The 13788-nt window shown below is 39.9% G+C and overlaps 1 protein-coding gene across 4 annotated transcripts in view; it reads left to right on the plus strand.

Annotated features, from left to right (window-relative positions):
- The window catches only part of HTT (huntingtin), a 4811037-nt gene that overhangs the window by 751629 nt on the left and 4045620 nt on the right, over positions 1–13788 (plus strand). For all 4 annotated transcript variants that reach the window (XM_044062924.1, XM_044062926.1, XM_044062925.1 and 1 more), the window contains exon 9: positions 610–814. In XM_044062924.1, coding sequence (XP_043918859.1) covers positions 610–814 — 205 coding nt within the window. The remainder of the gene's footprint in view (positions 1–609; positions 815–13788) is intronic.

Genomic DNA, 13788 nt, shown 5'->3' on the forward strand with positions numbered 1-13788 from the left:
TCATTTATATGTAAACAATGGTGTCTAGATGATGCTTTTAATTTCTTCTTTAGCTGAACCTTGTATTTGTATTGGCCTAACCTTGCAGTCCATGTTAAATTTACTTGTTTTGTATTTTTTTTTTTACTCGGTTTGTACTTGAAGGCTGAATTTGAATTGAAAATACCCTAGCAAGGTCAGTGTTCTACTACACCAGTCAAATCATACCAAAACTGGTTTGAGCCGATACAAAATTTGTTTAAAGGTGCATTTAAACCACAGATTGTATCTGATGCAAAATTTTGCTTTTTTTATCTCTTTGTGGTAGGATAATGCCATCTTCTGCAGATTCTGACACACTTTTCTGTAAGCATTTCCATTCTGACCCGTAGGTGCTTGCTAATAAAACATTTACTGTCTTTTTGTATCTTTTTGTTACTCTCAAGGAAAAAAAATCAAAAGTTTATTTATCAAAATTAGCCCCATTTAAGATGTATTTTCATGCTTTACAGAATCTGCTGCTATTGTGGCTAGTTAAATACTAATGCTTTTTTAGCATTATGTACTTAGTGTGTACATTAAAATTTTGTTGTAATTCTCCACTAAGGATATTTAAATTTTCTTTGTCAGGTTTATGAACTCACTCTGCACTACACACAACACCATGATCATAATGTTGTTACAGCAGCCTTGGAATTGTTACAGCAGCTTTTTCGTACACCACCTCCTGACCTTCTTGGTGCATTGACTACACCAGGAAGCTTTTGTCGGGTTAGTATTACCCACGATGAAGCAGCTGCTAGAGGTCGCAGTGGCAGCATTGTTGAATTAATTGGTAAGTTACTTTTAATGTGTTATGTAACTGAATGTCTGCTGCATTTCATGGATTCTGCTGAGGTATGTAATCTTCATTTGATGTAGGTGTTGTCTTGATTTTACCCTCTTGTGGTTTTCTGTTACAGACCCTTCATAACCTTATTTTAGCAATATGTTTTAAAAGTTCTACATTCTCAGTTTAATTTACTGTTAAACAGAAAAGGCGAAAGAGGGTAATAATAAAATCACAAGGAGGTCATAACATCCCTGTATTCTTCCCTTATAAGGCCCATTATTGAGTACAATGCCTCTTTCGGCATGTACCTCACAAAGCATATGCAGCAGCTGGAGAGACCACATAGGTTCCTCACCAGGAGAATCCAGGGCCTTAAACATTTACCATACACAGATAGGCTAAAAGTCCTGTCCCTGTACTCAGTTTCATACATACTCCTCCGAGGTGACCTCTGTCTGGCATACAAGGCGATCACGGATCCCACCTTGATGGGACGGCTGCATATCTGCAAGTCAAGCTCCACTTGAGTAACCCACGCGTGTGGCCTCAACTTGGTCTGTGACATCAACAAGACTTGTTGGCGGGACAGATTTGTATCCCAGAGACTCTCCCGTCTATGGAGTAGACTTCCTCTCCACATCAAGCGGGGAACCATTTTACCCCTTTTTAAGCGCAACCTGGATAACTGGATGGGAAATTGAAAATATACCGCTGGGATTCCACCCGTGTCCCTGCTGGACAGGGGCATCGGGTGGCGATTTGTCTATACATGGGCTAAACTCTTGACTAGGCTTATAAGGGTTTCAGGGCCAAGAGCCTAGTAACCTCATGTGATTTTTATTGGCTTGTGCTCAGGTTTATACCAGCTCTGATAATTGGTGTTTGGCAGATTGCGGAGTGTGAGTTTCTCTAGTTAATGATTGGGTAAACATGACTAAGAGACGTTGGATTGTCTCTATAGCTAAATGGGAAAGGAGTATAATTTTCTTGCTATCTGAAGAGCAGTATGGTAAACACAGGCAGATAAATAATTTTTTATACTGTAGATAAACTGTACTGATAGATGTTGGCAGTTACTACTTCTGTAGGAAATTTCAGATGGCAAATGTTAGAACAGGAAAGATGCGTTTGAAGAGAGTGAGTAGAAAAAAAGTAAAAATTACAGTATTGGCTGCTGTTTATTTTATTAACACGTTTATTTGCACATGTATCAAACATGACACACTTGAGCTTTTCCATGTCACACTTATTTTTTTCCCAAACATCTGTATTAAATGTACACGTATGACAAAGGCAGTCTTTTATTTATATAAATGAAAAACATACAAAATGGTATCACTTTAGTTTCAAACAGTTTACATCACAGACTCCATTGAAACAACTGTAGCTGTCAACATTATACATCACTTATAAACCATCCAGTCATTGTCAGTTAAGCATTATGTAGTTCATTCAAATCTTGCCTCTTAAACCTTGTTCCTGATCTGCATATATTGTTCGCACAATTCCCATTTTTTCTTATGTAGTTTGCTCCTTTCCTTTTGTGAAGATCCCAATTCCAGTTGTTTTATCTCTCTCTCACTATATTCACTACTTACAGTAAAGTTGCTCTAGACTTTGATTTCCATTTTCTAGTAATTGCTTTTTTGGCAGCCACCATAATTAGACTCAGTAAGGCTTACTATGTCTAGGCAATTCCGATTCTGCAGCATAACTCAAGGAAGTCATCTTCCCAGTCAGTCCAATCTTCCCACCCAGCATCTCCAACAGAGTGGTCCACAGGGAATCCCAGTGAGTCTGCCACCGCATCACTCTTCCAAAAAACATGTTCGCAGCCACCTCTTTCTTGCCTGTCATGCCTCCAAAATTTGCTGTCCACCTGAGGAAAAATTTTTTGGAGTCTACTGGGGGTATGTAAAAATACCTGAGTAAGCACTTCCAGGCAAAGATCCTAAATCTTCTAGACTTTGTTGCATATTTGGGAGATGTACATATATCCCCCCATTGTCTCTTTGTGAGTTGCTTATCCAGTCTCTCTTCCCAATCCTTCCTAAGCTCCTCTGATTGATTCTTATAATTATCATGCAGTATTTTATATGCTTTACTAATTATTCCTTTTTTAATGGCAGTATCTGTTCTAGATTCTATTAAAAACTCTACCAGTGCTGGTCTTTCATTTAGGAGCCCTCTATTTCTTTCTCTTTGCCTGTATTCTGATATTGATCCTTGATAGGGAAAGCAGTCTCTAACCTGCAGTCCAAATAAATTCTTGGCCTCTTCCCATTCTATTACCATTCCCTTTCTAGTTCCATGTCACGGTTATTTTAGGCAAAGTCCGCTAACATAATATTTGCAAGCTACAGGCCCACCTCTGTGACCCAACCCAGGATGCCCATAACTCATACTTAAACATACTGAGGACACTCGCTGTTCAATCCAGTATCATGTTCAACCCCACTGTAAACTGAGATTCATAAGCAGCCCCTAATGTGCAAGTCAAGAAGGATGCCTCAGCTTTGTTGACACAGACACCCTGGATTAGACAAGTCCACACATCCACAAGGGGAGCAAACATACTGGACCTGGGCCACACAAACATGGGAGTCACTTTACTCTCCAACTTTTGTCAGGTCTGGTTTGCACTGTAAACTACAAAAAAATCCCACATGGTCCCTACATAGGATCTGGTTTTCCTGCACTGCAGACTAGACACAAAGAAGATGCACACCTTCCTTTCACAGGAGAAAGTTCAGTCTGTCCATTGTTTTCCCCAGAGTCTCCCCTCCACAACCCATTGCTCAGCAAGTTAAATGCTAAGGACTTTAGTATTCATGGCAGCCACCCCACCTGTGCTCCCCTAGCTAGACTTCACATGAGAAAAATCAAGTTGCACCTGAAATCTGTGCAGTCCCAGCACTATCACCCCTTGCACACCCTGATTCCCCTCATCCCTTGTCTCAAAAAGGAACTGCTTTGTTGGAAGGGACAGGTCATCCTCAGTCCAGAACTACCATTCACACCACCACCTCCTCTTCAACAGGTTCACACCGAGTGCAGGAGGAAATGGCAACCTCAGTTCATGAAGGAACTTATCAGTCCGAAGGAAATGAGGACTGTTCTGCAAGCTCTTCAGATTTTCGCACACCTCTTGAACATCTGGCCATGCTTAGTGTAAACAGACAACACCACAGTCATGTGGTACATCAGTAGGGAGGCACCCTGTCTTATCAAATGTGCAGTCTAGCTCTGGAGGCATAGAACTTGACAATCCAAGTGGAAATAACCACAAGCATCCTTTCTCAGGAAAATGTGCTAGCAGACTACCTAAGTCACTCTTAGGTTGATCCCCGAGAATGGATGTTGAGCAGAGAGGTTTCCCAGCAGTCACCCTTCAGTGGGGCACTCCTCGGGTAGACCTGTTTGCATCAATTACCAACCATCAGCTTCCTCAGTTCTGCACCGGATACCCTTGTCCCACAACCTGGTGGACAGATGCCTTTTCCTTCTGTTGAACAAGGAAGTTCCTCCTATGCTTTTCCTCCTCTACATCTTCATACAAAAATTCATTTGAAGGCACAAAAGGAAGCACCCAAACTGGCATACTTTTGGTTGAGGCAGCATTGGTTTCCCTTGCTGTTTCACCTGACAAAGGGAAATTAGAGGAGAATACCTCTTCAACCAGACCTGATAACTCTGCAAAAAGGCTTGCTGTTCCACCCATATCTTTCTTCTCTCAACTTGACCCTATGGATGATGGGGTTTTAATTCCTCAAAAACACTTGTTCGAAGAGGTTGTTCATTATACAAGAGACTAGGAGACAAGACTACTAGAAAATCTTGCATAGCTAAATGGAAAAGGGTTTTCTATTGGTGCCACAAGCAGTCGGGACCCAGTGTTATCACAAGTTCCTGCTGTATTGCAGTGTCTGTGTGAACCACTTCAGTCAGGTTTGGCCTACTCTAATAATAGCTCACTTGCCAGCTATCATAGCCTTGACTCACTCTTAGCCTTCCATGTGTGGCTAGGGCAGAGGTCAAACTTTTCCTCAGGCGAGGCCTGCATCTTAACCTACCAAGGAAACCCATCTCTCCCTTCTATGATCTTAATTTTGTGCTAGAAAAGCTTACACTGACTCCTTTTGACCCATCATTTCCACTTCTGTACTTGGAAAGTTATCCTTCTTTTGGCTGTCATCTCTGCTAGAAGAGTGTTTGAGTTGCAAGCTGTTATGGCCATTCTACTTTTCTTATTTTTCCCCCAAGGACAGAGTGACTCTCAGGACTAATCCGTTATTCATGCCTAAAGTAGTGAATGAGCTGTCCCTCAATCAGACTGTTCACCTACCCACGTTTTTCCCAATCCACAAAACAGGGAGAAGGGATCTTACATTCTCTGGACATTCACAGACAAAACCAAACCCTTCAAAAAGACTGACCAGCTATTTGTATTGTCTATGAGCCCTAAGATGGGCAAACTGCTCTCCAAACAAACCATTGCAGCTTGGATTTCTAAGGCTATCCCTTTTTGCCAGTCACACTATAGGGCAGGAGGACTAGGTCTTACCAAAGCATATTCCAGTAGGATAGTGGCTTCCTTAGGGGCTTTTCATAAGGGAGTAGAGACTCGTCTGTCTTGGAGACTGCCACTTGGCCCTCTGTACAATCTTTACCAAACACTACGGATTTGTTGCTTTCTCCAGGTCCAAGTCGGCCTTTGCTAGGTCAGTCCTGTCTGGACTGCCAGACAAGTTTTGTACTCAGTAGCCAACCACCCTTCCTTCCTTCCTCCTTGAACTCTGAGAATCATCCATATGTCAGGAATACTGAAACGGTGATTTCAGTCAAGACATAGTACAGTTGTGTAAGAACTTATAACAGTAGATGTCCTACTCATCACTTGCAGTATTCCATCCCATCCTCCATCCCCTTTTCTCAGCCTTACTTCATTCTTCCTATTCTCCCCTTTTGCTTTAACCTCTGCTGTGTTGCATGAGAAGTAGTTTTCTTACCTATTCAAGCTACACCCCTCTTAGCTGACCAGTCTCCCTCTCAGTAGTCTTCAGGCCACTGGCTTGGAGATAGTTTGAGGGCCCACGCTTCTACTTCTCTCTGTACACCCAGCACATACGAGCTGAGGTCATGCTTCATACGTACAACCTCAGGAAGATAAAACTCTGGTACCCCGGCCGGATGTCTGTATTGACAACCTATATGTCAGGTACAGCAACGTGATCAGTAGTACATCTACTGTTATGGTAAGTTCTAACACAACTGAGTCTAGCCATCTCTATTAAATCATGCAAGTCTTCCCTTGGATCATTTTCTTTTAGACTGAGAGCACCTTCTTTGATCTGTGTTTCCTGTGGGTATTCCACTGAAAGTCCCTGCACATCTTCCTGTTATATCTTATTAGGATGCATCCTGATTCATCTGTTTCTCCTTCATATGAGAACTCATTGGCCCATCACTCCACATCTTTGCCTGCATCAGAATTGCCACAGTTTCCTGCTTCTTCCCTTGCTGTGCAACTTCAGCTGAACTTTTGTACTTATTTCCTACAGAAGGCTCCAGAGCATCAACATGTGTCAAGTCTTCAGATGTTTCCCCGCTCCACCTTTTCTTAATTTGGGCACTCGTTCATCCATCATTATTTCACAATACCTGTGTTGGATTTCCTACACCAAATCCTTCACTTCATAGATAATCCACAACGATTTATATTTTTTTAACTTCTTCCTAGGTAATCCTCTTTTCTGCTTTCCCCCTTTGTTTTCTTATTTTTTTGTGCTGTGAAATTTTCCATATCTGGGTGGCTTTGCCTGCATTTCTCTTCAATAAGTATTCAGTGCTGCCTTTTTATATTGATTGGTTTGGCTTTCTCCTTTGCATAAATATCACATCATACCAGATCTCTTTCTCTTTCATAAGTCCATATTTCTTCTTCATATGCCTCCCACTCCATTTACTGCTTCTTAATCTGGGGACTCATTGTTCCATCATGCTACAACATTGACTGCGTTGGATTTTCTACATCCTATCCTTCACTTTGCAGATAATCCATGACTTCATTTGTATTTCTTTAACTTCTGCCTTCATAATCCTCTTTTCTACATTACCCTTTATTTTCTTATTTTTTTGTATTGTGAAAATTTCCATGTCATTTGCCTTTATTTCTCTCCAAATATCTGTGGAGCTGCCTTTTTTGTATTGATTAGTTTAGCTTTCTCCTTTGGATAAATATCGCACCATATCAGATCTCCTTTTCTTTCCCATGTCCATATTGCTTTTTTTCTTTTTTAATACCTTTCAAAAAGATGTCTGGGTTTTGATATTTATATTTTCACACTTCCTCTGTCACTTCTTGGTCTGTGTAATGTTTTTCATGGATCTGTTGTTTTAAAGAACACAGTGTCCGTGGCACAACAGGCAGCACACTCACCTTTGGTGCTGATGGTTGTGGGTTCTGTTCCCATACCAAGCAGATTGATTGCTGTGATTACTGTGTAGCATGGGAGAGGGGTGCTGCATTCCTGGGTGTCCTGTCCTTCGGATGAGATGTTAACCATGGCTTCATCCATTTGAGTTGGTGGTAACGCAGGTAGATGCCAGATGCCTTCACCAAATTTACCCTGGCTGTAAAAATACCATCTCAGGTCTCTTCTGAAAAAAGGTTACTAGTCTAGTGAGAATAACCTGGTTAACAAAGGATAAATAAATACATTTTATTATTCATTATTTATTTATTTTATTTTACATTTGTTTACCAGGTTTGTCTGTCTGAACTGATAGCCTTTTCTCAGCGGAGGCCCGGGGAGAAAAGCTTCACAAGTTTACCAATAAAAGTAAATAGAAGCAATAACAGTAAATAAAAATATCATTACAATTTTGACAAAAAAGCAAACAATAAGCAGAGTTTACGAATGTTTTGTTTAAAGAAAGAAAGCAGATGCACAATTTGAATAGCTTAGCTAAGGAAGTTACAGTTAGTAAAAATTAGTATATATTTTAGATAGTGGCAAGCAATTACCTAGATAAGGTGGCTAAAGAGGGATAGCGGATAAACAGAAGTAGAACCTGAAAAGGGCAGTAGGCTGTACTAAATATAAGAAGACAGATTATGGAGTCAAGTACACTGGCATTTATTTTGAAGTTTTTAACAATTTTTCTTTTGCAAGTATTTTTCTATCCTCTACGTTGTCTTAATTTTTTTGAGTATCTTCTGTCTGGAATTTTTGGGCTTCTTTAATAGTAACAATGCATAATTTCTTCCTTGCGTACCTCTCAACTGTACATATTTTCACAGAATGTCCAGATTTTTGCCTCAAAATTTTGGTCGGTTCCTCATAAAAGTTATGGTTTTCTGGCAAATCACTGGAATGCTCTAAGGAATGGAATCAGTAAATAATGATATACATATGAGTTTCAGACTTCTTATCCTTTAGAAACTGCATTTTAACACAAACCATATTACTCTTGCTTTCTAAGTTTATAAGAGCAATATTTAAAATCTGTCCCTATTTTTGGGCCTTCACCCCCCATTATGTAAGACTTTGTCCAGATTTCTTGATCTTCTTTATCCTGTGTAATCCACTCTGGAAAATATATTTGAAGTCTACTATAAAAATATGTATGCAATCACTTCTAAGCAAAGATCCTAAATCTTCTGGACTTGGTTGCATACTTCGGAGCCTTACATATGTGTACCCATTTTTTTCTTGTAAACTGCTTTTCCAGTCTCTCTTCCCAGTCTTTTTTTAACCTCCTCTTATTGATTCAAGTAGTTATCGTGCAATACTTTATATGCCTTACTAGTTGCTGTTTTTTTATCAGCTGAATCTGTTCTAGATTCAACTAAAAACGTAGTTCACTAAAAATTCCTCCTATCCCTTTCTGTTTCTTCGTAGTATCAGATTAAGTCCTGGTAGGGAAGGTGGTCTCTTGCCTGCAATCTAACTATCTTCTTGGCCTCATCCCACACTCTTACATTTCCTGCTTGAGTTATTTCCTCCCAATATCTTGGTTCTTTTGCCAGGTTTCTCCAGTAAATTCTAGCCCCCTCTTGCCTGTTTTCTGTACTCCTGCTTGCAGTCATCCCTATTGGCAAAATCTCCTTTCTCCATTCTCATATTGGCTTAGTTCTTAGAACACGTTCTGCTACTTTATGAATATAATAATCTGAGTGGTTATCCTCCTTAAGGATCTGCATCCAAAATCCCACACACTCTCTTTCTTGAGCTTCTCCAGTGCTTCATCATCATCTATTTCCTCTTTGAATTATAACCTGCTTGTGTTATGCATATGAGCCTTAACTATGTAATTCTAAAATATCCCTTCATATCAGGTAAATCTAAACCACATTGTTCTATTGGAAGGATCAGCTTATCCAACTTAACCCTTGCCCTCCTACCCTCCCAAATTCTTTCAGTTCTTCTTTAATTGTTGTCCACTTCTCCTCTGGTTGATAGAATTATTCCTGACCCATATACAAGACTAAAGGGACTAAAACATATTCACTGCTTGTGTCTTGCTACCCATATCCAAAAATAAGAATTTCCAGTTTCTCAAGGTTTGTATTATTTTTTTTGTTTAGACTCTTCCCATATATTGTTAGCTGCATTAATAGAAGTATTGTTATTCCATACTCCTAAATACTTCATCTTATCATGTCCCCATAAATGTGGGTATTTCTAAACCAGTTTGTGTTTGGGTGCATAATTTATAGCTAATAGCCTTTGTTTTATCTTCATTAATCTTGTATCCCAAAAAGACTTAAAACTGCCTCAAAATGTTACATGACTCTGAGATGTATTTTCCTGAATTTATCAGGTGCAAAATAATATCTGCAAATAGTCAGCTTTTCTTGATTACTGTACAAATTATATCCTTGTATTTTCTTACCTTTCCTGCTTGAGTTATTTCCTTCCAGTGTTTTGGTTCATAATTTTCTCTGCTTTATACACATTTTCATAAAATTTCTGGAATATCTTTAAAACCTGTACTGGATTTCTGGTTATTTTTCTTGTTATAGGTTCCCGAAGTTTGCGGACAACCCTTTCAACCTTGTGATACTACCAAAGTTGTGCTAAAAGTTTTTTTTGTGCTCTGGAGTTATCAAAACTAGTTGCTTAACTGCAGTCTTTCTTTGCCAGTGGTTCTCAGTATAAAGAAAATAACGAAGGGGAAAGTAGATATCCGTGCCTGGTTCCTCTGTTCAAACACAGTTTATCTGAGAGGAACCCACCTGGTTTAATTCTTGCTTCGATCCTTCATATATCCTCCTAATTAACCTTATTATTTTATCAAGGAATGCCGATACTTCCAATGCCCTACTCCTAAAATTTCAGCTTATTCTATCAGCTGCTTTCTCTGCATCAAGGCCCACCAACAGCAGTTGCATTTTCTTATACTCTGCTTCCCTCTAGATCATCATTGTTCTATTGATGTTAAATGTTGGCTTCCCCACCAGAAAGCCATCCTGATTTATATCCATCAATTTTGGGAAAAAATGTTGCCTTTCTGTTAGTTAATATAGACATAAACATGTTATAATCCTTGTTTAAAATTGAAATGGGTCTATATGAAGCTGGGTTTATAACACAGCCAACACAGCTTTATTTTCCTTTTAAAAGGAGAATAAGGAGGTGCTTCCCTTCCTTTTAAAATACTGTTAAACAAAATCTTCCAGAGCTTTATCACTTTTTCCCCTCCTAATTTCCAAACTTCCATATAATACCATCTGTTCCTGGAGATTTTCATGAAGATTGATTATACATCACTGTTTTTATCTCATTACCTCCTATCTTGGCTGTTAGTTGTTGAGCCTCGTCTAACTCTAACCTTGGCATAGTTAATTTTTCTGTAAATGTTTTCATTTACTCTTTCTTGATTCCCCCATTTCTCTGCTTTGTACACATTTTCAAAATTTTCTGGAATATCTTTAAAACTTCTACTGAATCTGTGGTTATTTTTCTTGTTATAGGTTCCCGAGGTTTGGTGACAACCCTTACAAACTTGTGATACCTAAGTTGTACTTAAATTTTTGTGCCCTGGAATTATCAAGAATAGTTACTTAACTGCAATATTTCTAAACTCATGCATATTATTCCGATATTCCTTTATTTTCTCTTTAGGTCTTTCCATTTGCTCCTCTTCTTGTTCTGTGAGATTCCTTTTATTCTGCAGTATGTTAACCTTTGCCACCTCCTGTAAGTAATTTCTATTCCTTCTTAACCATACGTTTCTCTTTTATTTCAACACTGTTTTTAAACTACATTTTCATTTTATCCCAGTCACTACCTATAACTTAAGAAGGTATTTCTGTCTTCCTTAATAACTCTTGAATAATATTCACTACCCGTTCCTTAAATTCCTCTCTTTTTAACAGGTAGGTGGGACAGTGTCAGTGTTGTATTTTCACTTCCATTAGCTTGCATTTTTGTCTTAGTTTTTATTGGTGCATGATCAGAAATAGTTTATTAGATATGTGTCGAAGCTTTCAATTAAATCACATGTTCCTGTGAAATGCAATTTCCATCTAGTCTAGCCCCAATTATTGTACCTTGGGGAATAATATCGTACTACTGAATTCACATCTTCCGTACCAAATACTATCATAAATTTCTTCAGAAATCTACCCTCTTTTGCCTTATTGACCTTTCTAGGTCCCCCTGATCCATTCTTAGTATTGCAAATCAAATTCCAGTCTCCACCTATAAATTATATTCGTTGCTGAAAGCTGCTTATTTCTCCTAAAATTAAACTCCATAATAGCAGTTTTCAGTGGAATATAAATAGTTGCTATTGTAATCTTCCCTTGCCAGTAGTGCTTACTACCACAAATCTACAATTTTTGTCTCTTTCCTCATCTGTCACTATTGGAACCCCATTAGCAATTGGTATAATTGCTCCCAGTTTTCCCCTGTCCTTGGTATTCTGATAATATCTTTCCTGAAATCCTCTGTTTGTCAAACTCACATTCTCATTTATTTCCAAATGTGTTTCCTGCAGCAGTGCTATTTACACTGTGTATTTGTAAGTATAATTCAATGCTCTTTCCTTTTTATCAATACCTTTAAGGTCATTCACATTCCAGGATAATATGGACAGCATAGCCAATGTGATAAAATGCTATGGTTCTCACCCATTATCCATTACAGTTTTTTTTAATGTGTATTTACAACTTTTGTGTTACATGCATATAGGTTTATAGGTTCATACCAGGCTATCTACCCTAGGGCATTTATAAGCCTAGCCAGAGAGTGTTTGGCTTTCGCCACTTTTTAAAATTAATTTTGCTATGCCCTTTTTCGCGGTTAGTATACTGTGCCTCTGTCTAACAGTGACACAGAAGTGATACCCAGGGTAAACCTACGATCTCCCATTCACTCATCAAGATTCCTCTTGAAGAGAGTCAATGAGGGACGCTGCCTAACCTGGACTGGGATTTTATTCCAGAGTGAAGGGAGCCTCTGGGTTATGAATCTGTCCCTCCAGCATGTCCTATTTATTTCAGTGCTGAGGTTCAAGTCTCTTGAGCGCGTAGCTCGATGGGATTTGGATTTTCTGAGGTGCAGCATGTCCATTAATTCCGGGTTGGACATGGCTTTATACATCAGGCACAGATCGCCTCTGAGCAGGCGGTATGCCACTGAGTAGAGCTGGAGTTTCTTTAACCGGGCAGCATATGGCATCTGTTTGAGCCCTTTGATCCTCTTGGTGAGGTACTTTTGGGGTCTTTCCAGTTGCTGCAGGAGTCTGGTAAGGTACATCCCAAAAGGGGCATTGTACTCAATTATGGGCCTGATGACGGATGAGTAAAGAGGCACGATGACCTCCCCTGATCTAGATGTGAATCCCTTCATGATTAGGTGGGCTATATAAAATGTTTTTCTAACCACTTTGGCCACGTGGTTGTCAAATGAGAGATTGCAATCAACTTGAGTCCCCAGGTCCCTAATTACTACTTCTGTACTTAATGGATTACCACCTATGTGGTAATTTGTGGGCACTTTGTTTTTGCCAAAGGGGATGACTATACACTTTTTGGCATTTAGCTTGAGGCCATGGCTCTGGCACCAGTTGTCTGTTTCTATGAGGGCCTTTTGGAGGATGCTTGTGTCGGCTGGAGAGTCGATTATGGCGCCCAGTTTGCAGTCATCTGCGAACTTGGTCAGCCACAGTCCTTCCGTGTTGGCCTGTACCTCCGAGAAATATATACCGAACAAGAGAGGTCCCAGGACTGAGCCTTGTGGGACGCCGTGTGTAACTGGTTTGGAGTCTGACATGGCTCCAGCAATTCTAACCATGTGGGTTCTGTCCTTAAGCCAGTTTGCAACCCATCTAGTGACATATAGGGGTTTATATTTAAGCTGGTGAGCTTATCTATAATGCCCGAGTGGGGTATTGTATCGAAGGCTTTTGCGAGGTCCAGGTAGGCTGTGTGGACCACCTTCCCTCCAATGGCCTTGGTGACTGTTTCAAAGAAATCAACCAGGTTTAAGAGGCAGGATCTGCCCTTAACAAAGCCGAACTGGGTAGGATCCAGTGTCTGTAGGTCCCCAATATGTTTATTTATGAGGTCCATGATGATCCTTTCCATAGCTTTGCAGACCAAGCTTGTCAGTCTTATGGGGCGATAGTTTCCAGGATCCGTTGAGGCACCACCTTTGTGGAGAGGGACCACTGTTGCTGTACGCCACTCTTTGGGTACATATCCTGTAGTAAGGCTGAGATTGAACAGTAGTTTTATGTTTGGGTTTAGCTCTTCTTGGAGTTCATGTAGGACGCAGCCCGGGACACCATCTGATCCCATTGATGCTGTGTTTTTTGCTTTGGAGAGGGCGGCTCTTACCTGAGCATTTGAGATGTTAGGGGGGCAGCACTCTGCTGGGATAGATATTTGCCCTTTTGGTGGGGAGAAGTTTGCGCTGAACCTGTCAGCTAGGATGTTGGCAATGTCTGTGGGTTCAGTGTATTTT

Source organism: Protopterus annectens, chromosome 2.part1 (assembly GCF_019279795.1).
Source record: "Protopterus annectens isolate FY-2018-M chromosome 2.part1, PAN1.0, whole genome shotgun sequence".
Taxonomy (NCBI): Eukaryota; Metazoa; Chordata; order Ceratodontiformes; family Protopteridae; genus Protopterus; species Protopterus annectens.